The sequence below is a fragment of the Topomyia yanbarensis genome, chromosome 1, assembly GCF_030247195.1.
Source record: "Topomyia yanbarensis strain Yona2022 chromosome 1, ASM3024719v1, whole genome shotgun sequence".
NCBI lineage: Eukaryota > Metazoa > Arthropoda > Insecta > Diptera > Culicidae > Topomyia > Topomyia yanbarensis.
In genome coordinates, this window is record NC_080670.1 from 12,432,146 (window position 1) to 12,458,483 (window position 26,338).

A 26,338-nucleotide genomic window follows, 5' to 3' on the forward strand; every position below is an offset into this window, starting at 1 on the left:
AGTACACGTCGAATCTTAATTCAAAGTTCGCCGTTTTCTTTTTTACTCGCTGATTTTGTGTTTGTATTTTATTCGCGGTTGCCCAAATTCCGCATCGAACAGAAACCAATCTATCGGGTCGCTAGTCATCACAGTCAGTGCGGCAGTAAGTGCGTCGCCTTGCATTTGATCGGTTGCTTGCGATGATCTCGCCGTGCGTTGGGAAATTCGCGTCATCGAAGAAAGTGAATCGTGACACGTATCGCAACAGGAAGACGCAGTTTATCCAGTCGTGAATCATTTGAACTAGTCCCAAAGTGGTGAAACGGAGTAGAAACGGTTAGTTTTCTTTTGCGTCGTTGCTGCAGGAAAAGTTGAGCTGCTGGATATCTGCTAGGGTGGTTGTAGCAATTTTAATCCTATTCGATACACAATTTCATTGATTACTCGACCTACAATCAATCGATTATGCTTAAGTCTTTGCTTGTTTCTTTAGACTTAGCACAGAAGCAACAATGAATGGCGTTAACAATTGTGAATAATCGTGTCTGAGCGAAGCTAAAATTGGAATTGGACGCCTTAATATTCATCCCTCACACCCATAAAAGAATTGTAAAGAAAACATTTCGACATAGATTTTTCATTAGGGCTTAAATCGCAAATGTAAACAAACTGCGTTTTCGCTATTATGGCATTATGCGACTAAAATACAACAAGATTGAGTTGAAAATTAGTTAAAATAGTTCATAGATCGATTTATAATTAAAGAAAACAAAACGGCGAAACATTCATTTTCTTCGAGATATCGACTTAGGCCCTTCTTCTCATATGGAATATAAAGGCTAAACTAACATTTTTTGACAGAGCAGGGGCGAATGGTTATTATTCACAAAATTATTCTGTAAACGGCGGTTCTATTATATAAATGATAATCAATATCTACTGTGATCATGTCTACTCGGTGGTTGTTGCACATAAACATTCGAATATTTCGATATTTTCATGAAATTTGAAGAAAAGATGCACGCGCCCTTTCATTTGCATTGGGTTTCTATGCGCCCATTTGCTGAGCCCTATTAAAAAATATCCTGTCAAGCTCACCCATTTACCCAGCCCTACCCAGCAAGACAGAGTCAGTTTAGCCCATTTACCGCGCCATTCTGAAAATTATATTCACGGTTTAACCCTTTCGCAAATGGTGGTTGCTGAAGGGCGAAATCACGACTGGAATGCAAATTGGGCGTAAGCATTCTTTTAGTTTCTACCCACTAAAACACATAGGAATCAAATTCTTTGTTATATTGTTATAAGGTTTAACCAAAGATGCTTTAGAAAAAAACATGGTAATAAAATAATTTATACCTACAATAAAAGTTACATTTAAAAAAGCATCACCGAATATTGAAACTGATTTTTCTCCATTTGAGCACATTGCGACTTAGGCCCTAATGAAAGATCTGTGTCGATTTCTTATTTCATGAAACCGTTTTTTTTTGTAAAGGGTGTTATGATCAAAAATTGGCCAAACAAGAATGTGTGAAAATTGGTCAAACTTTTCGTTGTAAAATCAAATCTTTTTCTTTTTTCTAGTTCAATTCATACAGAATAAAGAAAAAAATATACACACTCAAGCTTTCTTTTAGCATTGAAAATGCGTTACTCTACTATATGAGGCTAGGTGCAAAAATAAAATCTGATTTCGAACAGCGTCACGAAAATGTGGCATAATTTTAAATTACTCTAGCGTTGTTAAATTGGTATTTCAACTGTATACTATTGAAAAATCCGCATTACTGTGAAAACATTGGGAAAATGTAAGAAAATAGACAAAGTTTTCGCTTACGTTTTGTTAATTGTTGATGGATTTTCATAATTCGAACACCAAAAATTGCAAGTAAAATTTTTTTATCAGATTTATCTGTGTATTTTATTAGTACATTATTGAAAAATCCGAAAATATGGAATAAATAGGGATGAACGTAAACAATTTTCACAAATTTGCGCAAGACTTTCCCTAACACGGACCTCATCTCGACATTCATAAGCATTCTATTCCATCGCTTATAAAAGGAATATTTTTGACCGAATTCCTTCAATTGCCATGCCTGCTCTGCCTGCAGAACCAATTAGATTATCGCTACTGCTGCTTGTAGGATAGCTGTTAGATCTTTTATTTGACACGAGCTACACAAGGGGAACGTTTATCTGTCCGCTGGAAGGATTTTGTTCGCAGTTCCAAATGACGATGGCGGAACAGAAGCGAGATGGCGAATTGCTGGTTCATACTTATTATATTAGTCGTGCAGGCCAGGCTCAAATCGTTCCATAGGATTTTTGTCCGTAAACCAAAACCTTTTTGAAAATTAGCGAATGTGAAAACCTTGCCACTAAGCGAAAGCAACACCAAATATTTTTATTTATCGTACAAAAGGAGGGTCTTCCATCTGCACCAAAAGTTGATAAAAGAGATCGCCTTGTGTCACATAGTGCTCGCTTGATCTGAGCTGCGAAAGAGGAATGTTCGTCTGTGTGTATGCAGCAGAAACGAATCGCCGATTAAGTTCGAATTGTTTTAAAGGATTCTCGCCCCACATCCGAAAAATGGTAATTAGTTTGCTTAGGATAGTTATGGTCCTTATTAGGACGAATATATAATGGAAAAAGAATTCAATTAGAAAATTCCTTTAATTAGCTTGTATTAAGTTTGTGCTTGTTAATTCTGTTCTTTTACCAGTGAATTGTAATATAAGCAAATATTCAAAATAATAATCCCCGATGCAGATGTCCTTAAAGAAAATTAGTGAATGTGACAACTCTGCCACTCACTAAGCGAAAGCCACACCAAACATGATGCATTTTCAATGTGATTGCGGTCGTGTCTTTTTTATATAATTCGTTTATTTGACACGGCTCATAGCGGTAGCTTAACGGAGCCGTGGATCTTTTATATATTTACAAATGTAAAAATAAAAATATAAACAAATATAGCATAGTAAACAAATATTATTATAATATTGGATCTCGTGCACGCAACTTTTTATTGCGAGCGGAGACCTTCTTTCGCGGGGTTTTCTGGCAATCTGCATCTGGGGGGTCATTTAATTCTTTTTTTGTTTTTAACGCCCAGGTCGAAGCCGGCTTGGTGTCCGCGATCAGATGTTTTTCCCTGTTTCTTGTACTTATTGTTGACCAGCGTGAATCCGTCACTGTTATTGTTATCCTTGCCAATGTTGCTTACAGTTGATTTTGCAGTACTGGATGCTTCTTTTGTGGTTGTCATTATGGTCTGTGCATCTGCTGCCACAAATTTGGCCACCGTTTCTGGTTCAGGTATTGGTATTGAAAATTCTGTTTTGGGTTGGTTTGCCGTAGATGAGTTGGCAATCGGTTGAGATGCGTCTTTCTCTGCATCTTCCGCGCAAGGTTGTCCATGATGAGCTGTCTGATTACAATACTTGCACGTAGGAGTTTGCTCCTCATGGGTGCATAGCGTAGTTTGCATAATTGTTGTTCCGTGAGTTTTGAGTTTTATTGTCAAGTAGGAGGGTATAGGCCTTTCAACCCGCATCCTCACTACAAAAACGCCGTTAGGAGTACCCGAGAAGAAGTTTCTCCAAGTATCGGGTGTAAAGGATTCTACTTCTCCGTATTGCGACATGTATTTTGCAATTGACTCAGGGGGGAACGAGGCGATAGGTCATATAACCTTACATCTATATAATCATTCTCAATATATACGGGAATCTTAATTCCAACGTTGTCACTTTCAACCACGTGTTTTAAGTTGTTCTTTAAAACGAAACGCTCGGCTTGTGCTAACGTGTTGAATGATATTAACACTGCACTGCGAAGATGATGATACTGAAGGTACAACACTTCCGTAAGTCTAAGTTGCATTTTTACCTTCAGAAGGTATTCCACTTCACTAAAACTTGGTCGTTTTAAACAAAATTTAAAGTCAACGTCCGCAGCGTTGGGTCGGAGTAGAGCTTTTTCGTCAACTTTACTCATGATGACAAGAATAGTCCGATGTTTCTTTTGTTCTCGAGACAATGCACACTAGATCGAGAGGCCTGTTGTTCACTTGGCTCGATTGTATGTCTGACTGCGGCAGAAGTAGAAAGTAGACTGAACTGCGGTCGTGTCTTGTACACAACCCTTTAATTTTTTAGCAAATGTGAATTGGCCTCCTTCTCACCTTTCCACACAGCGGAACGTATATTTTGCATCTTATTCCAAAGTTTGGCTTAAATGTTTCGCTACCTTTTTCATTGAACTCTTGGGAACATGTGAAAATTGAAAATAATACCTATTTTTGGATTCATTATATACTCACATAAACTTATCAGCATACTATGTAATCCCCACCAAACAGTGGCGGATCCAGGGGGAGGGTCCTGGGGGTCCGGACCCCTCCAAAATATTTTTACTTACTAGAAAATTTTAAATTAGTTTAAATTTAATATTAGTTTCAAACTCAAAATCATTCCAAACCAAATTTGACCAACAAAACATATAATCATTAAACAAGGTTATTATGTATGACGAATTATACATTGTTCATTTTAAAATCTAAATTTCAGACCCCTCCCGAAATTTTTTTCTGGATCCGCCCCTGCCACCAAACTATCAAAGAATTAATGGTGAAATTGATATTGCAAACCAAAACTTCGTTGCACGTCAGTTGCATACATATTTTATACAGTTGACACGTAGAAGGTATGTGTGCGTGTGATATCATTAGCATTGCTTCTTCATATGGATTTTAGGGGTTTGAAGCAAATAAAATTAACGTTTGGATTTTTATTAGTGTACTATATTTACACGCGATTCGTGAGATGGATCGCAGCAATCGTCGACTGCAGACGCAAATATTTTGCGCTCTCCGTGAAAAATTCTGTTGTCATCGTCTTTCAATTGTGGATTTTCGATATTTTGGACCATTTGCCACCTGCAATTCCAAATCCGGTTTTATCGAAGTACGATTCGCTTTGGTAGCAAGAAGTTAAGCGAAATGTGCGTCCCAGTCATCAATCTGAGTTGCAGAGAAAGAAAGTGACTTGTAGCACATTACACTTCCGAAAGCAACGTGAAACTTGTTTTGGCCAGTACATAGAATGTAGAAATGATCTTCGCATGCTGGATACCGGTGATACCATTTCATGTACCTTTTCTAAATAATGACGCACAAGGGTGCGTAATAACGAAAACAATAATGCGTCAAAACATCCGATTCCAACGTCCGGAAGAAGTGCTGCGTCATAATGTCCGGGTTCTTAAGACGCACACTGACATGGGGATATAATGACACGTCATAAAGTACGAGATGATATGACGCACTCATAGCACAGACTAACAGACAACACTATGAGGGAATTCCCACAAAAACATCGATCCGGTAATTTTCCCAGAGCACTAGCTCCACCTTTTATTCACACTCCCAAACACTCATTTGCTGATGGGTTACCCCTCAGGTTTGGGAACAGCTTTTCACTAGTGGTCTATCCCCCATATGTTTGTTCGTATGTCACAGGCGCCATAATTTCAAATGTGGCCACAGTCCCAACCACAAATATGGTGGCTGTTCGGCCATCTATGGGAGCTGTCCATCAATGTCAGCTTCTTTCTCCGAACAGCCTATATAAGCCGTGTAGTGTCGGTAGTGGTTGTTTCAACCGGCTAAGAATTACACTACGGACTACCTGTTCCGGTGGTAACACCAAACAGGGAATCCCAATTCCATAGTGTCATGCGACCCGTGCTATGGGTAAAATTGTTGAGGGGGTTTAAAATATTCTCAATGGCGAACGGAGCCTGGGAAGAGCCGGGCGAACTCCCCAGTAACTGGCTGTGGTCCACTAGGAGGTTGATAACTCTATTATCTTTCTCCGGACAAAACCAGCCTAGAGGCCGCGTTGCATCCGGCGGGTTGAAGTATGTCAGTTATGGAAATAACTGTCAAATTCATTCCCAAAGGTGGCCGCGTCACTTATGAGGAGGCAAAGAGCTTTAGACCGATCAGTCTGACCTCCTTCCTTCTCAAATCAGTGGAACGTTTGATCGACCACTACATTCGGGATGGTAGCTTGGGCGAGCACCCGCTGCATGCAATGCAACATGCATATCTGCGGGGGAAGTCTACTACCACCCTGTTACACAATGTTGTCTACAACATTGAAAAAGCTTTTTCACAAGAGCAATCAAGTTTAGGAGTTTTTCTCGATATTGAAGGTGCTTTTGACAACGTGTCTTTCGAATCCATTTTGGAAGCAGCACGAGATCATAGAGTACCTTCATATATCACGAACTGGATACACGCAATGCTTAGCAACCGACATCTGTGCTCATCGTTAAGACAAGTAGAGATGAGGAAACTGAGTGTCTGCGGATGTCCTCAAGGTGGTGTGCTGTCACCACTTCTATGGAACCTTGTCGCCGATAGCTTGTTGAGAAAACTAAATGAGCTTGGGTTTCCGACGTATGGTTTCGCCGATGATTATCATATAATGATCACCGGTATTTGCATTAACACACTTTTTGATTTGATGCAACAAGCCTTATGTGTTGTTGAGCGGTGGTGTCCAACGGATAGGCCAACATGAAGGACTATCAGTTAATCCAAATAAAACCTCAATGGTGCTTTTCACGCAACGAAGGATTACAACCGGAGCTCGTCCATTGCAGTTTTTTGACGCTGAAATTATTGTCGAAGATCAAGTTAAGTACGTTGGGGTAATTCTCGACTCAAAACTTAATTGGACAGCTCACGTCGATTTCAGGATCAAGAAAGCTTGCATGGCCTTTGGCCAATGTAGACGGGCTTTCGGCAAATCTTGGGGACTCAAACCCAAGTACATTCAGTGGATCTACACAACAATTGTTAGACCAATACTGGCATACGGGTGGCTTGTTTGGTGGGAGAAGGGAGAAGTCATGACAATCCAATCAAAGTTAAACCATCTTCAGAGGATGGTCTTGATGGCGATGACTGGTGCGTTCTCGTTAACACCTACTGCTGCTCTCGAGGCACTCTTGAACATAAAACCACTACATGTGTTTCTGAAACAAGAAGCACTTTCTTGTGCATACCGTCTTAAGGTTACTGGGCTCTGGAACAGTAACCCAATAGATCGTGTAACTAGCCACACAAGACTGTGGCCCCAAATGGCTACTTGGGATGAATATACACTTGCTCCCAGTGACCTTACACTCACATGTAGTTTTCCTTCTAAAACTTTTAATGTGAGAATTCCTCTTCGTGAGGAATGGCTGTCTGGCTGGATGGAGCGACAACTTGAAGAATACGTAGTTTGTTATACGGATGGTTCTTTGTTGGAGGGCCGAGCCGGTGCTGGTGTCTATTGTCATGAGATGAGATTACACCAATCTCATTCGCTTGGTAGATACTGTACCGTATTCCAAGCAGAAATCTTTGCGATTCTGTGTGGCGTACAATCCGCACTTCAACAGGGAATTTGCGGTAAAAGAATCTATTTTTGCTCTGACAGTCAGGCTGCCCTGACAGCACTTAGTTCGGCAGATTCGAGATCGAAATTAGTAATCGCATGTCGAACTCAAATCGAAGAACTTAGCATTTCAAATGCTATCTACCTTCTATGGGTACCCGGTCATTCCGGTATTACTGGAAATGAATGGGCGGACGAATTGGCTAGAGCTGGCGCTGCGACTGATTTCGTTGGTCCAGAACCAGTTCTACCACTGTCAATAAGTTGGATAAAGCACAAGATTCGCTCTTGGGCTGCATTCGAACATGCCAACCATTGGCGTAGCTTGCAAACTTGCGTTCAAACAAAGGCTTTTCTGCCGGATGTGAGTCCGAAAATGTCAAGAAATTTGTTGCATTTTTCCAAGCACAACTGCAGTATTCTGGTCAGGGCACTGACTGGACATTGCAAACTCAATTATCACATGGCTACTATTCAGCGCGCTGAGTATTATTCATGTGATCTTTGTGAATCCGATTACGGAACATCATATCATTTGATATGCAATTGCCCTGTATTAATGCAATTGCGCATCCGGATTTTTGGTTCTCCATACATAGATGAACCTATGTACAGAGAGCTGAAATTTAAGGATATGCTTTTGTTCCTAACCCAGTGTGGTAAAGAGCTATAGTTTTTTAGCCGTATTTGAATGACAATATCTCTTCGGGGGTGTTGTCGTTCTGTTATTTCAATATCCCCTCGGGGGTGTTGATATATCCGCTAACTGTTTGAGTAGAGGTTCTAAATCCCTCCGGGGGTTGGAAATTTTATTGCTGCTGTTGTAGCACCTGCAGATCGTTCAGCATCACTCCGGGGGGGCAGAATGCTCTGTTTTAATTGTTCTGTGTCGTTGTTTTCCTTACCCCTAACCTTACCACTTCCCCAATCCTTCCCATCAGGAAAATGATGAAAAGACGATTCTTGGCAAGGCATAAATCTCCGATCAACATGGGGAACGTGCCATTTGAGCCAGACGCTACTGATTCCTGATTCCTGACATGGGGATATAATGACACGTCATAAAGTACGAGATGATATGACGCACTCCTAGCACAGACTAACAGACAACACTATGAGGGAATTCCCACAAAAACATCGATCCGGTAATTTTCCCAGAGCACTAGCTCCACCTTTTATTCACAGTCCCAAACACTCATTTGCTGATGGGTTACCCCTCAGGTTTGGGAACAGTTTTTCATTAGTGGTCTATCCCCCATATGTTTGTTCGTATGTCACAGGCGCCATAATTTCAAATGTGGCCACAGTCCCAACTGCAAATATATTTAAAATGACCGTTAACGCGGGCGAAGCATTGTTTTCGAGTGTTATGTCTGTAACGTCCCAAAACAGCATCTTAATGTCCGGGATATTAAGACGTACAGATCCGAAAGTAAGAATGCGTCATAACATCCGAAGTCATTCTTGTATCACAAGGTTCGAAAGTAGTCTTGCTTCCACGTATACGGCACCCCTATCCCATTTGTAATGAACTGTCATAAGTCAACATCTCAACGGGCACACAAATTATGGGCCCCACTGACAGTTCCTTTGGAACTCATATCGTTCCAAAAGAACTGTCAGTGGGACATTATTACGCAGTTCTAATGCGTTATAATATCTGAAACTATAGGCACAGACTAACAAACATAACACTATGAGGGAATTCCCTCAAAAAACATCGATCCGACCATTTTCCCAGAACACTAGGTCCACCTTTTATTCACGGTCCCAAACACTCATTTACTGGTGGGTTACCCCTCAGGTTTGGGAGCAATTTTTCACTAGTGGTCTATCCCCCATATACTTGTTCATATGTCAGTGGCGCCATAATTTCAAATGTGGCCACAGTCCCAACTACAAATATATTTAAAATGGCCGTTTAAGCGGGCGAAGCTTTGTTTTTAAGTGTTATGTCTGTTAGTCTGTGCTATAGGTGCGTCTCAGCGTCCATTAGTATTTGAATCGTCAGCAAACCCGTCGGTTGGAAATCCAAGCTTATTGAGTAAATTAAACAAGCAGTCGGCAACCAGGTTCCATAACAGAAGTGACAGAATGTCACCCTGAGGGAAACCGCAAATATTCAACTTCCACATCTCCGTCTGTCTTAGTGACGAGCAAAGAATGCAGTTACTAAGCATTGCGTTTATCCAACCCGAGATACATGTAGATACTCCACGACCGTGCGTCGCGTCCAGAATAGACTGGAAGGACACATTGTCAAAAGCACCTTTAATATCTAGGAACACACCTAAGCTAGATTGCTTGAACGAGTAGGTCTTTTCAATGTTGTAAACAACATCGTGAAGCAGTGTGATCGTGGTTTTCCCGCACTAATATGCATGTTGCATTTTGTGCAGTGGATATTCAACTAAACTAAACCTTGGCTTCTTCATAGCTTGAACGCCTCCCTTTGGCAATAAATCTAACAGTTATTTTTCGCCATGCTTTCGGAATATACCCTGTAGCAAGACTGGAGAGTATAATTTTTTGAAGACATGTTTGAGAAGATGTAAATCCCTTTTGCAGTAGCACGGGAAAGATTCCTAGAATTTTATTTAACCTGCTGGCCTCGTTCAGACAAGAGATCTGCAGACATTTCTTACATGCACTTCGAGCTGACATGAAAGTCTTCCTTCTTCATTCTTTCAAGAAGTGGACAGGCTTCTTCGTAGGATGCTACTATCCATGAGTTTGTCGTATCCACGACGTCATTCATGTCGTTTAGTTGTTGTATAATAGCCATGAAATATAGTCGCCAAGTTTTCCAAAAAGAGGTCCCAGTTTGTAGATTTAGGGTCACGATATGATACCACATTGAGGGTGACATCAAGATGATCGAAAAAAAAATAGATTTATGATCGGATAGAGACGGCTTAGTTTTAAACCTGCCAATTTCCCAACTCATACGAAATTCTTTCCGAACAAAGCGTTATGTCTAACACCTCCTCTCTCCCAGACATCGCAAAAATTGGTCGGTTTCCCACATTCAGAATATGAAATATTGCTTACATACTCCATCAGTTCAGAGCCTCGCAGATTGATGTCTGAACTGCCCGAAATGATGTGATGAACATTTGCATCGCTGCTCACTATGATACCACGCTTTTGAAATCATCAAAAGGAGCTGACTCGTTATGCGGTGGATAGGCTGAACAATACGTATATACTTTTTGTCTATGTTACCGACAGTCAGTGTGACTCAGATTGCACAGATATCGCAAGTTGTGAGCTCCGATATGAGACACGCGTCAATAGCCGTATTTACAAGAATACAAGTACGAGGCATTTCACGTGGGTTAGCCATGACTGTCTTGTTGTAAGCAATGAAGGCATTATTAAGTAACTTTAAGTCGAGATAAATTCATAGTTGCTGTACGTTTATGCTGGAGATTGTTTTGTGCTATTTTTACCATTGTTGATTAGAAAACTGTACATTTCATTTCCAACGTATATTGCACAACAACTAGAGGACGCCAAGCAAGTTAACCCGAGCCATATCAGGTTTAAATTAGACTAGATCATTTGATTCCCACGAAGAAAATAGTGGCCCGCCGTGCCAGAGATTCGCATAACACAGTAAACACAAACCCCAAAATGCTCCGTGCTCGACTGGCATATTGTAGACCTTCCAGCCTTCCTCGGTACGAAACTACACCTTGACTTAGGGACTCTTGCTTTCAGTCGCCTCCTACGACATGGGAACAGGAACCCAGTGGCTCAATTCTCGTAAGGATACCACACGGACTCTGGGCAGGTTCGTCTGTACACATCGAAATTTGATAATCGAAACTCAGCAAAGCTTCAAAGCTGGCACTAGTTAGACGCTAAATCCAAAAGGTCATACGTCTTGCATGACGTCTAAACAACTGGCTGGTTCTAGAAAAACTTTAGAAAGAGAACTGCGGAAAGAAAAACAGCATTTTTGGCAACGTATGCCCCGGTTTTGTATGGCAACACGTCCAATGTTGTAAGGATAGGCAGTGTTCGATTGGATTCGTTTTTTGACAGCTAAACCCGAATCCAATCGATTCAAAATGGAATCTCCGCAGTTCTCTTTCTAGAGTTTTTCTAATGTTTAATTGCATATGGTTTTATTGTGTCGATTATTTTCAGTGTATCGCAGCACTCGGATTTGACACCGTTTTGTTTATTGTGTAAATAGTACACAATGTACCTGAAAAATGTACATCTACCCTTTTCTGTTTTTGTTACGCAGGTGAACTCTTCAACTTTCGCTAACTGACGTCAGCATAATCCTGCGCGTTCAACAGAACGGCACGCCCTCTTTCCACATTTCGTCAGCCGATTAGAAGGTTATGTTTACAATAATTTAAGAGCAAAACCATCTGATCTGACATCATGCTGATCAATGGGAATTGGACTTGAATAAGAGCCATTTTCAACTCAAGAAATAGCAGATCGATTCGAAAATTCGTTGCTTATAGATTTATTATGGGATAAGAATCATTTTCGACTTGTATCTGGCTACGATTGGTAAATATTATTCACCAAGCATCTAGTTACGATGTATCGTTTAGGCCGTACTGTTCTCAGAAATGTTAGTCTGCTCAACATGGTGAGGTCTCAAATATTTCCTTTGAACACTCGAAAACTGTCCAATGTTAGACACATTAAGAGTATTGCATTCGCTGAAGTACAAAAAAATACAGTCGTGATTCGCTGGTTGGGCCACACCTCTGTCCAACTAACGAATTTGATTCGTTAGTTGGACCGACTGACAAATGTCAAAAACTCTCCAAAGGAGACTTTAGTAGTGTAAATGCATCTATTCACATCTCTAATAACTGTCAGATTGATTGTCAAAGTGAATTTGACATAAGATTTTGGCATTCAGATGCTTTTTAGTTGGACAATGGTCCAACTAGCGGAGGTCCAACTAAAAAGCGGTCCAGTTAAAAAATGTCCAACCAGCGAATCACGGCTGTATTTCCAAGGAATTTGAAAATCCATCAAACATAAGTTACTCGCTATAGCTCATACGCTCGACTAAACAAATTTCCGAAAATCGGTTATACATAATAAAACTGACAGCATACAATCGAACGCAACGCAATGAATTCCTGGGGAGCCTTCGATTTGTACACCAAATTGATTCGGGAAGAGAGCTCTGGTCGCAGCTCCCGCCGTAGTCGAACAGTAAGTATCACGGAAAATTGGAACCGTATGGTCGGTCAACGTAGCCAAATCCCAGCTGCTCCCACGGTTAACGTGTTACCTACACATACAAACTGCAAGCATTTTCCGTCGTCTGTTGCCTTCGTCTGCTCCAAGTCATCTTTCTGAAATAACCACCAGGATCAATGTTGTCAAAATGTATTGTATTCGTTGTGTGTATGACTGGTTCCTCGCAAAAAAACAACAAAAACATGCTATTTGCTTTTCTTTTCTATTTCCAGCGCAACATCAATTTTTATACGGTAAACACCTTGCGTGTTATTCGTTTCCATGCCAACATGCTGTATATTTCCCACTGTCAATCTAATCGTTGTAGCTAACATCTACAATGCGCCTGCGCTCTCACGTGTCAGAACTGCTGCGGTCAACCCGCACGCGCGATTGTCTAAATTTAGACCCCATTCTCCCTTGTTACGCACACCATTGCAAATTGTAATGCGTCCGGCAGTTAGCGTCCACTGCTGGCTGGTAGCTTAATCCACATTATTAGCATTTATTAATATTAACAGCTCTTCTCTATTCAATGCGCGAGAGCTGCGGAAAATTCTGTCAAAAATTTTCACACTAACACACGAACTTTTCCGCGAAGAACTGCTACGCACTGTAACCCGAACCGCATTCTGGAGCAGTTTCGTGCTATTGTTTTGATTGATCCAGATCTCCGACCTGTTCCAGTAGTGCTTCCCAATGGATCTCTCCAGTGACGTGTGGAATCAGGTCACCCTCGAGGCATCCCAGCTATATTTCACCGAGGACGGCAAGAGCCCCTTCGCCAATACGGTCTGTGTGTGATAGTTCTGTCTTACCCTTTATTGCTTTTTATGGACTAAATGTATATCTAAAATTATATAATGTACTTCCTGATAAACCGTGCATGCTATGTTCTAACCGAGCGTTGTTGAATTTTCAGTCCATCGAGAAACTGCCGGATAAAGTGATCTTGCATATTTTTTCCTATCTGAGTCACCTTGAAATATGTCGCATGGCAATGATCTGTCGCAGGTGGCGTACAATCGCCTACGACTCCAAACTATGGAAAAATGTATCGCTCCGTCCGGAAATTTCCGGTCTCCATGTGACGTCGCTAGAATCACTGCTGCAGATGATTTCGGTGCGCTTCGCCGCATCTTTACGATATATCGAGCTTCCGATCGAACTGATCACCCATACTGTGCTGCATGAGCTGTCCAATAAATGCCCCAATTTGACGCACATGCTGCTGGATTTTTCCACGGGTGAGTTGAACAACTGTTTGCGCTAACGACGTTAATTACAACTACTTGACGAACCAAACTGTTCCGTTTCAGCTATGCAACTCCACGACTTCAGCGAGATGCAAGCCTTTCCCGCAAAACTTCGCTACATGTGCATCTGTCTGTCGGAGGTCATCTTCATGGAGGGTTTCATGCGTAAAATCTACAACTTTATCAATGGTCTGGAAGTGCTTCATCTTATCGGGACATATGAGAAATGTGAGGAGGAAGAAGAGGAAATCTATGAGGTCATTAACGTCCATAAGTTAAAATCTGCCACCCCGAATCTACGAGTTATCAACCTATACGGAATCAATTTCATCGACGACTCGCACATCGATGCCTTCAGCTCTAACTGCATTCAGCTGGAATGTCTTGCCGTTAACTACTGCAGCAAAGTAACTGGATCAACTTTGAAAGCTCTGCTTGCGCGCTCCAAACAGCTGAAGTGTTTGCTCATGAATGGTACAGACCTCAAATCGGAGTTCGTCCTACAGGCTGAGTGGGACAAGTGTTCTGTTCAGGAACTTGATATTTCCGGCACTGATCTGAGCACCGAATGTCTTATCGATATCCTGACCCGTATTCCTACGTTACGCTTTCTGAGTGCAGGTCAGATTAATGGTTTCAATGATTCGGTGTTGAAAGCTTGGGCCGAAAGTGGTGGCCCCAAGAGTCTCATCGCGATGGATCTTGACTCGTCGGACAATATTTCCGACGAAGCCCTGGGACGTTTCATTACCCGCTACGGAGCCCAACTTCAGGCTTGTGTCCTGTCTGGAATGACGCATATCACCGACCAATTGTGGATGACCATTCTTCCAACCTTGGCCAATGTCAAGATCGTTGTGATGGGTACGACCGAACGTCTAGGCGGTAACATCCACGTCGATCAGCTGATGGATACGATTGGGTCGTCCTGCCCGAAACTAGAGCGGCTTGAGTTGCGCTGGGATCCGGAAAATCTACGATTTTCGGACAAGAGCCAAAAGGCAATCGATATGCTGCGAGTCAAGTGTTCTAAGCTGCGCTGTATGGTGCTGAGGTGAATATGTTTAAGGATGTGGTAATTGATCAGTCGTGTAACTTTCGATTTTTTTTGGACTATTTCAGCGATGGCCGTTACTACGAGACGGTCAAGGCGAACTTCGAGCGAGCAGATCGAACGACAGTGGTTCGAACCACGACCAGTTGCCGTGTCTCAGCTTATCATGTGCTGAGTAATTACAACGACTTGATCTTTAATTGAGCAACGATGTTGTCATAGAATCTACTACTAGTCGAATTTGAAATGTTTTTTATAAAGTGTACAGGATTTATTTATCAAACGATTCAAGAGATTATAACCCAAATGAGCTTCAGTGTTCAATTGGTTCAATAGAAGGAGGAATATTGTGTAATATGTCACTGAGAACATAATAAAAGACGGAGTGTTATTTGAAGTTGATGTAACTTTTTTGTTATTAGCCCGTGTCCCTACCGTGTTATTAATCTGTTAACTAAATCCACAGTTCATCGTCACTGTAGAAAGTATTCTTTATGTGCGACAAACGTTCATATAAAAATTAAAATGACTTCTGTGAATTCTGAACGTCTACAGACCAACCAGTAAATCATGACTGTTATAGCAGTGTTTTATAATCTCTTCGTTCCAATTTAAAACAGACTTCCAATTCTCCGTTAAAAATCCATTAAACCACAAAATACAATCATTTCCGTCAAACCATAGTCAATAACATTCGAAATCACTCAATATTCAAATCATTGTTCACATTCGGATATATTACAGAAACTCGTTTTTTGCATGTTAGTTCAAGACCATGTAAAGCGAATATAGAAAGGAAAGGCATCAGATCCATCTATAGAAAATTACTTCACTGTAGTTGGCTCTTTAAAACCACAGTTTCCTCGCGGTCTACAATGTTGATCGACTGTATCATTTCCCTGAAAAAAAGAAATGTTATGTTCAAAACCATACATTACTAAATGAGTTTGGCTGAGTGTGTTGTTAATATTCTGCTGAATTTCATACCATTGATATTCTTCAAAACTTTCCTTTGTAAAAACCAAAACAATCCATCAATAGAAATATGTTTATTATATCACGAATAAGCTTGCGTACCTGGTACCAAGTGATGTTAAATAGCAAAATTGTTTTGATATTAAAATTGTCGTGGTGAGTAGTGGACTACATTTACAGCTGAGAAATGTTGTTGCTAATGATTTCGTGAACGAAAGTTATTTCGGGGGAGTCAAATTTACAATACATCAAATTAAAAAATAGATTGCTTAATTCTGTAACAAACAAAACAGTGATTAGGAAAATTTGAAATTGCAACCTTATTGAAATGGTCCTATATGTAGATGAATGCCACACTTCTATTACTTTCTCTTCCACTAATAACTCGGTCGTAAATGTACTGTTCAACTCTTTGCATAATATGCTAGTCGGAATCATAGCCTTCCGATATGTACCGGAAAAATATTGGAAATTGCGCCGTAATAATCGAAAAAGGAAGCAGAGAAGCTCGCGTTTGCACATTCAGCCTTTAATCGCAAGTCCAATGTAGATAGATCATGGGACAAATATGCGATTATGGACAGCATAGCACCATTTCAATAAGTATGCGAGAATTTGACTTCCTAATTTAAACACTCGAACGTGTAGAAGACGATAGCTTCATAAATAAATATACGCTCGTGTCGTAACATATATGACCACTTACGAGAATACAAAAAAATACTTCGCCCACCCCCTCGTTTCCCAATTAAACCGTCTCTGTGAGGAACGTTTCCGTGTCTTCGGTGACGATCGCATCGATATTGTAGAAGGCCGCATGAAGCGATATCACGAAAAACGATGCGCCGAGAACCCAAAACATAACTGCTCCAGCTCCTGCTAGGTAGAGCAGCGGAATCGCTGCAATATTTACCGCAATACACTGCTGGTTGGTGTTCAGCTGCCGTGCGAAAAAGGCAACCGGGGCGTTGGCTTGTTTAATTTTGTAGCACGCGTAAAACACGGCTCCCAGGACGATCAGGATCAGCGGGGATGTCAATCTGAAAAAAGAAAATCGATGGATTTTTAGTCGCAATAAAACTACAAATTATGGATTATAAATGTTGAAATGTGGGATACGACACTCAATTATAAAGATGAGTTATAGTTATCGTACCTCAAGTTTCGGTTTTGCTAATAAATTACAAATTACTTACAAACAGTAGACAATCAACCCAAGGAACACAAACAGATAGTTACTCTGAAAGTAACCCAAGTTGCGTATGATCCGATTGGTGAGCCGTGGGATATTGGCCACGGTTTTAAAATTGGCTGTCTGCAAAAACTCTGACCAAGGGCGAACATTCTGCCTGGTGAGACGAAGCAGATCCCACAAGCTTGGGATTCGGGCGAAACTGGTAAAGCTGTTGATCAAAGATAGGAAGATTGAGTCATCTTTTCCAACATTACAAAAAAAATCAGCGAGACAACACTTACGCGGATATATTGAAGCTTGATCGCGACTCCTGCTTCGGTGGTTCCATATCACCGCTCACATCGATGTGAACGTCGGATTCCTGCATGGTTGATTTTCGGTTCGGGTGCTAAATACCTACAATATTCTTTGGAAGGTATTACGCTGTAAAATAGACTGAAAAAATATTTCGTTCGCTTGTGCAAGTTACAATTTTCTGACTTCCGTGGTTTGTTTTTGTTTACGTGCTACGTGAAGGGAAATTTTGAAAAAGAGGGTTTTTTATACTCCACGCAAAAAAAAACATCGCACTGGAGTAATTGATGCGTTCGCTTCGCTGTCAAAGCTACTTGAAGGCAAGGTTGCTAGACCTGCAAGTATATCAATGTATTGGCTGACTTTTTAACTGAATTTTTTGTTGAGAGTAAAATATGCGTAAAGAAAGATGCAAAGATCAAAAATTTCCTAACATATTTCATGTGTTAGCTACTTTCCTACCCCTAAGAAAATAAATGTCTCAGCAGTTCACTATTCACTAAGGGTGATTTCGTTTTTAGATCCGAGTTAATGTAAATTCGCTTCAATGAATGTAAAATTCATACTAATATGACACCCAGGTAACCAATAAGCAAACAAAATGTGTCTTAACGGCAATCTGATAAGCGTTTAAGTAGTTTTAAATGCTATTCAAAAGTCGCTTTGGAAATATATACGGCTACATTACTGCTCTGCCACGAAAATGCTTTTTAACTTGTGTTTTAACTTGTGTTGTGCATTCAAGAAGTTTTTAAACAGTTTCCTGAATGCTGATTAATAACAGTTATACCCAAAGAATCCTAACATACTGCAAGAAGCACCTGAAATGCAAATTATATGTTATTTTACTGCTTACACAAATGCTTGTTGGTTACCTGGGTAGAGATGTGTCGCTAGTGTAACAACGTATTGTTATTTAAATTATTGAGACAACGCATTTTTTGTTCCATGTGGCGCGTCGGTTCATCGGACTGTCAGCCATATTGAAGTTTATAGGTTTGTTCCAGTACCAGAAAGAACTGGAAATACTACGGAGTGAACAGATAAAAAACCGTTCCTGTATTCTATTCTGTTCTTTTTTCTTCTTCTGGTGGCAAACCGGAGTAAAAAAGGAGCTAATATTTTTTCTCCTGTTTGCTCCGGAGCAACTTCCGCGTACTGGAATAATCATTATGTGATCAAATGTCAAATCAACAAAGATTCGGGCTTAAGCCCTTAATAAATGTTGGGCTGGCAAAATTAAAACATTTCTTTTTCTTTTTAATAAACCGAAGCTGTTAAAATATTCTTATATAGACGTAATCTCATAACTTTTTAATGAATTAACATAAATTTGTGTTTGGGCCTTCCGGTCAAACATCTAAAAAAATCGATTTGTTATTTTTGCATCTTTAATGTAAGAAAGATTCAATCTTCAATGTAAGAAAATATTTACCCGAAGGGAACGTCAATTCAGAATAATTGTTATATTCTGTTCGATTTTGCAAAAATTCGCATTTTTGGAAATTTTTGAAAATTTTAATCAATTTTCTATCAAATCGAGTATTGCTAAATAATTCGAATAAATTACAACAAATAAGCCAATCTCATTCCAATTTTGCTCGAATTCCGACTTATTTGATGTAACTGCATGCATGCTCTATTTTCGAATATTTCTATTTCTATTTTTTGGCAACAAAATGTATGTTTTTGTTTTGATTTGTGTCTGCAGTTATGCTACGGCAAAGATGATAAAGTACAAGACAAATTCCATCAACAAACCATCGACAACATCATTTTTGTGCTTCCAACATCGAACACTTCATTGTTGAAAAACAATAATGAGCGCCCTAGCAGACTGACTCAGCTATGGATCTCTCCATTCTGTATTCGCAGTCGCTGGATGAAAACGAGAACCGAAAAGTACTTCTTGTTGATGAAGCAAATTCAAATCCTGCAAATGAAAAAGCTGCAAGAAAAAAAGAGTAGGCGTTGCGTAACAGCAACGGAAAAAATTTTCATTAGCAACTAAAACTATCACTGTACAACACGTAATTTAAATAAAATGATTTGTAAAACGTGATTCTGCAGTGAAGTAGTGAATCCTCCGAATTCCAAAGAACATTGGTCCTTCTCCCCACCGGCAGGTGAGTCCCGGTGTCCGTTGCAGCTCGTTCAAATTGACTGAACTAACATTGGTCCTTCTCCCCACCGGCAGGTGAGTCCCGGTGTCCGTTGCAGCTCGTTCAAATTGACTGAACTAACATCGGTCCTTCTCCCCACCGGCAGGTGAGTCCCGGTGTCCGTTGCAGCTCGTTCAAATTGACTGAACTAACATTGGTCCTTCTCCCCACCGGCAGGTGAGTCCCGGTGTCCGTTGCAGCTCGTTCAAATTGACTGAACTAACATTGGTCCTTCTCCCCACCGGCAGGTGAGTCCCGGTGTCCGTTGCAGCTCGTTCAAATTGACTGAACTAACATTGGTCCTTCTCCCCACCGGCAGGTGAGTCCCGGTGTCCGTTGCAGCTCGTTCAAATTGACTGAACTAACATTGGTCCTTCGAAAACCAACTGCCAGCATATATGGACATAGACTTGCGTCGAAGCAAGAGATTTACCGCAGGTACAGTTCCAACACGTTTTGATACCTACTACGTCGATATACCTAATCTGAAAAGCGGGAGAATGTTGCGTACACCCCCATTGAAATTTAATACCCGTGAACCTCCAACTGATCCTCCTTCTGGTAATGAAGATAAACGAGTAAACAGAAGTGTCGGTTCTGTCAACGTCGATCACCGATCACAAAAATCAGTGTCTTCTAAAGGCAGTACTTGTAGCCAAATCAAAGCTTTAGAATTAAGTAACCAGCTAGAAGAAGAAGAACTTAGAGCATCATTAGAACAAGATAGGATAGAAGCAGAGTTGCAACTAAAAGCGTTGCAAATCGAGAAAGACTTAAAGCTGAAGCGAGAACAGAAGAAAGCGGAGTTTTTAAAAAAGAAACGCGAACGTGAAATGCTCATTTTAGAACTAAAATCGAACTCTGATGGGTCGAGTATTTGTAGTTCATCGAGTCGAGTGCATGATTGGGTAAAAAGTGTAGCGAGTGAACAATCGGACGCAACCATCCAACACCACGACTTTATAAACACAGCACAGGAATCGAAATCACAGCCTCCTACAACAGCGAATATCTTCAATTCGAATCCACAACGTGAAACTTTGCCTAATATGCCGAATTGGAACCGGCAACATGGATTGAATTTAAACCCAGCGAGCGATCCTGCACCTACTTCTGGTGTTACTCCAGAGATAACCGAGGTATTGTCTCACGCCTTCAAAGCTCTACAAAATCGACATGTGAGAGAACTGCCCACATTTTCTGGGAACATTATGGAGTGGCCGATATTTGAGAATGAGTTCAATACGTCGACTACCGAATTCAAATTAAGCGATCGTGATAACTTGAGGAGACTGAACAGCGCACTGCAAGGAAAGGCAAGAAGAACTGTAGAAGCGCTATTATCGTCTACAGACAACGTAGAACTGATTATGAGGATGCTAAAATCAAATTTTGGTCGAACAGAATGGGTTGTAGCCAATCGCCTCGACGTTTTGCGGAACCTGGACAATGTGAAGGAAGGAAACATCGAATCTTTTAGATTTTTCTACAATGCCGTAGTTGGTACAGCTGTAGCTCTAAAAAATGTAGGAGCAGAAATGTATTTACTGAATCCTGAACTTATCGCGCATTTAGCTGAAAAGCTTCCTAGTTTCAGTAAACAAATGTGGATTCGTCATAAGGCGGATTTGATGAGACATGGTGGAAACATTGACTTCCAAGCATTTTCCCGGTGGTTGGAGGATGAGATGGAGAACCAGCTGGCAAGTATGAATCCAATCGTTTCATATCGGAAACAATCGCCAAATCTGAAACCGAAACAACCTGTTCTTAATATAAACAACGACGAAGAAGAGATTAAATGTCCACTCTGTAGTGCAAATGATCACCAAAGTTTGACAAAATGTGAGAAGTTCCGGAAATTATCCGTGGAGCAGCGTAGGTCTGTAGCGAGAAGCTGTAAGGTATGCTACGTTTGTCTCAAACCGGATCACAACCGCCAGAAATGTCAATCAAATAAAACTTGTTCGGTTTGTGACAAGAACCACCACGAACTGGTGCATTCAGATGATGTCCCAAAGCAGCTGCCTAGGCAGACCAACTTCAAGTCGCAATCTGCTGAAAACTTATGCCATATAAATGCGAGAAGTTCAAACACATTGCTTCGCATAGGCAAGGTTAAAATCAAAAGCGAGAACAAAGTCCACGTGGTGTTCGCCTTGTTTGATGAAGGATCATCTGTTTCCATGGTGGATGCTTCCCTCGCTGCCACGATGGGTATATCTGGACCTGTACAACCTGTTACTTATCGTTGGACAAATGGAATAACACACAAAGATGAAGACTCGATGAGGCTGTCGCTCCAAATATCCGGCCCGAACCCGCAATCGAAATGGTATCAACTTAACAACGTACGTACAATTAAAGACATTAATCTTCCGTGCGTGAATTTCGACCTCGAGAAAATTAAACAACTGTACCCACTGTTGGACGACGACAAACTGGAAGCTGTACAAGGTGCAGTACCTAGGATACTGATTGGTTCCAATAACGCTGGCCTTATTGTACCTCTGAAGACTATTCAATACTCGGTTAATGGACTACAGCTAACACGTTGCCACCTTGGTTGGACCATCCACGGTGAAATCCAACCGGATATCGAAGTAACAGATCGTTTTCATATCCTGATGTGTTCCGAGGCAAATGATGTAGAACTTACAACGTTGGTCAAGCAGATGTTCAAAGTTGAAGATTTTGGAATAACTCAGCACGATCCAAAGATGTCAGAGGAGGATGAACGAGCTTTGGACATAATGAACAGAACGCTGAAGCGGTGTGGCGATCGTTTCGAAGTAGGGCAACTGTACAAATACAATCATTTTTCATTCCCTGACAGCAAACCACAAGCACTCCGTCGATTGCAAACTATGGAGAAGAAAATGGACGCAGATCCTGATTTTGCTGAGAAGTACTGCCAGAAGATTCAAGAATATCTTGACAAAGGATATGCTCGAAAATTAGCGCCAGAAGAGTTAGAGGAAACACCAAATACATGGTATTTACCGCACTTCAGCGTTGTCAGCGCTAACAAGTTTAGATTGGTAATGGATGCCAAGGCTAAATCCCACGGATTTTCTTTGAATGATTTGTTGTTGAAAGGTCCTGACTTCGTTCCTTCACTAATTGCTGTATTGATGAGAGGACGAAGAAAGAAGATTGCCTTCATGGCTGATATTAGGGAAATGTTCCACCAAGTATTGATACGCTTGGTGGATCAGAATTCCCAACGATTTTTCTGGCGTGCCATGGATAGAAGCGTTGCTCCAGAGGTATATGTGATGATGGTGATGATTTTTGGAGCGGCCTCTTCCCCTGCAATCGCGCAATTTATAAAAAATTTCAATGCGAAGGAGCTAGAGGAACAACTGCCTGGCGTGCAACGTGCAATAGTTGAGCAGCATTACGTTGATGACTATTTTGATTGCGCCGATTCGGAAGAAGAAGCAGTTGAGCTTATCCATCGTGTGACAGCTGCACATGACCAAGGAGGCTTTAAATTGGTAAAGTTCCAGTCCAACTCTGAAGCAGTAGTGCAATCTGTCAACCCTTCTTTGCGCGAGAACGTGAATGAGAACCAGAATGAGGCGCGGATACTCGGGTTAAAATGGAATTTGCAAACCGATGAGTTCGTTTTTACGTTGGATTTTCCTGAGCTGAAGGAATCGCTCAGATCTGGAGAGATGATTCCTACTAAACGTGAACTGTTGAAATTCATGATGAGTATTTTCGATCCTTTAAATGTGCTGAGTCCTATCACCATCCATCTGAAAATTATATTCCAAGAGCTGTGGCGTATGCAAGTGGGCTGGGACGACCAACTACCTGACGGGTTGGTACCAAAGTGGAACGAGTGGCTAGCAGAAACTGTTAAGTTACAGGAGGTACGTGTTCCAAGATACTATTTTCCTGGCCTGCCATCTTTCAGTAGCGTCGAACTTCATGCATTTTGTGATGCCAGCGACAAAGCCTTTGCCAGTGTTGTATACTTGGTACATCGATGCGGTGGGAAAACGTATATTGCTTTTGTATTGGCTAAATCTAGAGTAGCCCCTCTGAAATCGCAAACTGTCCCACGTCTTGAATTGCAAGGCTGTGTGCTGGCTAGTCAGCTGACGAGATCGATACAAGAAGAACTTAAAGTTGAAATAATATCCACACATTTTTGGACCGATTCTAAAATCTGCCTTGGTTGGTTAAGCACAACGGAAAAACTCACTGCTTACGTTGGATCACGCGTCACAAAAATTAAGGAGAACGGCCATAATACGAGTATGTGGCATTGGATCCCTTCAAACCTGAATGTTGCAGATTTGGGTACTAAATCATCGAAATTTCCCACAATTCAATTATGGTTGAGCAGTCCTGATTTTCTTCATCAACCACGATGTTTGTGGCCCGTCACTGATGACGTCGTAATGACTGCAGATGAATCTATAAATTTTCACGCAGAAACGGAAAGCTGTCCTGAAGAAGACTTAATGTGTTTTCAAACATCGAAAGTAGAAACACTTGATCTACCGGACATCAAGAGATTCTCCGACTACAATCGGCTGATACGTACTACGGCGTACTACCTGAAAATGAGAAAGATTTTATCAATGTCGAAAAATGATAAACCTAAGCAGTTCAAGATCGATGTACATGATATGACGAAAGCCAAGGATGCTTGGTATAGGAAGGTACAACAGGACGAATTCAACGAAGAAATTAAAGATTTAAAATTCAAGGGGCTTGTGAAAAAAACAAGCAGACTGTACACCTATTCTCCTTTTCTGCACAACGGAATCATTCGAATGCGAGGAAGGATTCAGAATGATGGATGCGCTTTTGAGGTCAACAATCCTGTAATTTTGCCAGACAAACACGACTTCACAACGTTACTCATTCGGTTGTACAACATTTCAAATTGTCATCAAGGACTAGAAACGGTAATAAACAATCTACGGCAGCGTTATCGAATTCTTAAGCTGAGTTCACAGGTGAAGAAAACGGCAAGGTTGTGCGTAAAGTGTCGTGAAATGCGATCAAAACCAAACATGAGTCAAATGGGGAATTTACCACCTGAACGAACCACTGCTGGAGTATTTCCATTCTGTTATACAGGTATTGATTATTTTGGCCCTTTGGTAGTAAAAGTTGGGCGGCGCCTGGAAAAACGTTGGATTGCGTTATTCACCTGTATGACCAGTCGAGCAATTCATATTGAGGTGGTACCCTCCTTAGACACCAATAGTTGTATTATGGCCATAAGATGCTTTATGGCTGTAAGAGGAATTCCACAAAAAATACTTACAGACAACGGCACAAATTTCACTGGGGCAAATAACGAGCTTAAAAGGCTAATAAAGCAGTTAGACCAACCACAAATCGAGGACACATTGAGCATAAGAGGAGTGGAATGGCTCTTTATCCCTCCTGGTTCCCCGCATTTTGGCGGATGCTGGGAACGTCTTGTTCGTACTGTGAAGACAGCTTTGGGTGTTATGTTGAAGGACAGACGGCCAACAGATTTGGTTCTTCGAACAACATTATGCGAAGTGATGAACGTTATAAACAACCGACCGTTGATCCACACGTTAGATGATCCTCATGATCCTGAACCACTAACTCCGAACATGCTTCTGCTTGGACGAAGCAATTACATGCAATATAATCACCAATTTGATGAACGTGATCTGGATTGTAGAGCAGCATACAAACATTCACAGATATATGCTGACCGTTTCTGGAGAAAATGGGTATCTGCATATCGACCAGAGCTAATGAGACGACAAAAGTGGCAGGATAATCGAAATTATTATGAATATAAGTCCGGAGATCTAGTCATGATCGTTGACGAAAATTTGCATCGAGGATGTTGGCCAAAAGGATTGATTGAAAAGGTTTACTATGGTCCAGATGGTAAAATTAGGACAGTGGTTGTGCGCACATCGAAGTCAATTTACACTAGGCCAATTAGCAAGATAATTCTACTACAAACCAGTTCTGTTCTGGCCCCGGAGAATGTTGATGAAGCAAATCCTGCAAATGAAAAAGCTGCAAGAAAAAAAGAGTAGGCGTTGCGTAACAGCAACGGAAAAAATTTTCATTAGCAACTAAAACTATCACTGTACAACACGTAATTTAAATAAAATGATTTGTAAAACGTGATTCTGCAGTGAAGTAGTGAATCCTCCGAATTCCAAAGAACATTGGTCCTTCTCCCCACCGGCAGGTGAGTCCCGGTGTCCGTTGCAGCTCGTTCAAATTGACTGAACTAACATTGGTCCTTCTCCCCACCGGCAGGTGAGTCCCGGTGTCCGTTGCAGCTCGTTCAAATTGACTGAACTAACATTGGTCCTTCTCCCCACCGGCAGGTGAGTCCCGGTGTCCGTTGCAGCTCGTTCAAATTGACTGAACTAACATTGGTCCTTCTCCCCACCGGCAGGTGAGTCCCGGTGTCCGTTGCAGCTCGTTCAAATTGACTGAACTAACACTTCTCAAACAGATCCTTTCAGTATACGTTTTCCAGTTGCTGTCCGCCATTATTTACCGTTTATAGCTTGCCCTTCAGGAGGATGTGCTCCTTTCTTTTTGATGATTTTGCTTTATCTGCCATTCTCTTCGCTCTCATGGCGGTGCGAACAGAACAATATTCGGCATATGATTAGTTCTATGTGAACTCGTTCGATGGCGTTATTGAACAGAAGATTGAATGTTGGTAAAGTGAACAGGGTGGCTGCGGGCAATAT

General features: G+C 41.1%; 3 protein-coding genes across 9 annotated transcripts in view; 2 read left to right on the top strand and 1 right to left on the bottom strand.

The window, feature by feature from the left end:
- The window catches only part of LOC131676911 (F-box/LRR-repeat protein 2), a 35,858-nt gene extending 20,475 nt beyond the window's left edge, over window positions 1-15,383 (top strand). For 3 of the 7 annotated variants that reach the window (XM_058956313.1, XM_058956309.1, XM_058956314.1), the window contains exons 2-4: window positions 13,594-13,918; window positions 13,991-14,981; window positions 15,050-15,383. In XM_058956313.1, the coding sequence (XP_058812296.1) occupies window positions 13,594-13,918; window positions 13,991-14,981; window positions 15,050-15,185 (1,452 nt within the window). In that variant the 3' untranslated portion in view covers window positions 15,186-15,383. Of the gene's footprint in view, window positions 1-144; window positions 319-12,481; window positions 12,645-12,904; window positions 12,926-13,145; window positions 13,464-13,593; window positions 13,919-13,990; window positions 14,982-15,049 lie in introns of those variants that run through there. The other 4 variants (XM_058956311.1, XM_058956312.1, XM_058956315.1 and 1 more) reach the window with 4 other exon arrangements.
- A 632-nt stretch (window positions 15,384-16,015) lies between these two features.
- Window positions 16,016-17,693, bottom strand: LOC131676914 (prenylated Rab acceptor protein 1). The gene is made up of 3 exons (XM_058956318.1): window positions 17,433-17,693; window positions 17,153-17,359; window positions 16,016-16,996 (listed from the first exon to the last, which is right to left on the bottom strand). Exons 1-3 carry the CDS (start codon window positions 17,516-17,518, stop codon window positions 16,705-16,707), a joined length of 585 nt encoding a protein of 194 aa, XP_058812301.1. The 5' UTR covers window positions 17,519-17,693; the 3' UTR covers window positions 16,016-16,704.
- Window positions 17,694-20,107: 2,414 nt separating this feature from the next.
- On the top strand, window positions 20,108-25,933 carry LOC131693593 (uncharacterized). The gene is made up of 3 exons (XM_058981519.1): window positions 20,108-24,603; window positions 25,766-25,821; window positions 25,893-25,933. Exons 1-3 carry the CDS (start codon window positions 20,108-20,110, stop codon window positions 25,931-25,933), a joined length of 4,593 nt encoding a protein of 1,530 aa, XP_058837502.1.
- Window positions 25,934-26,338: the final 405 nt, after the last annotated feature.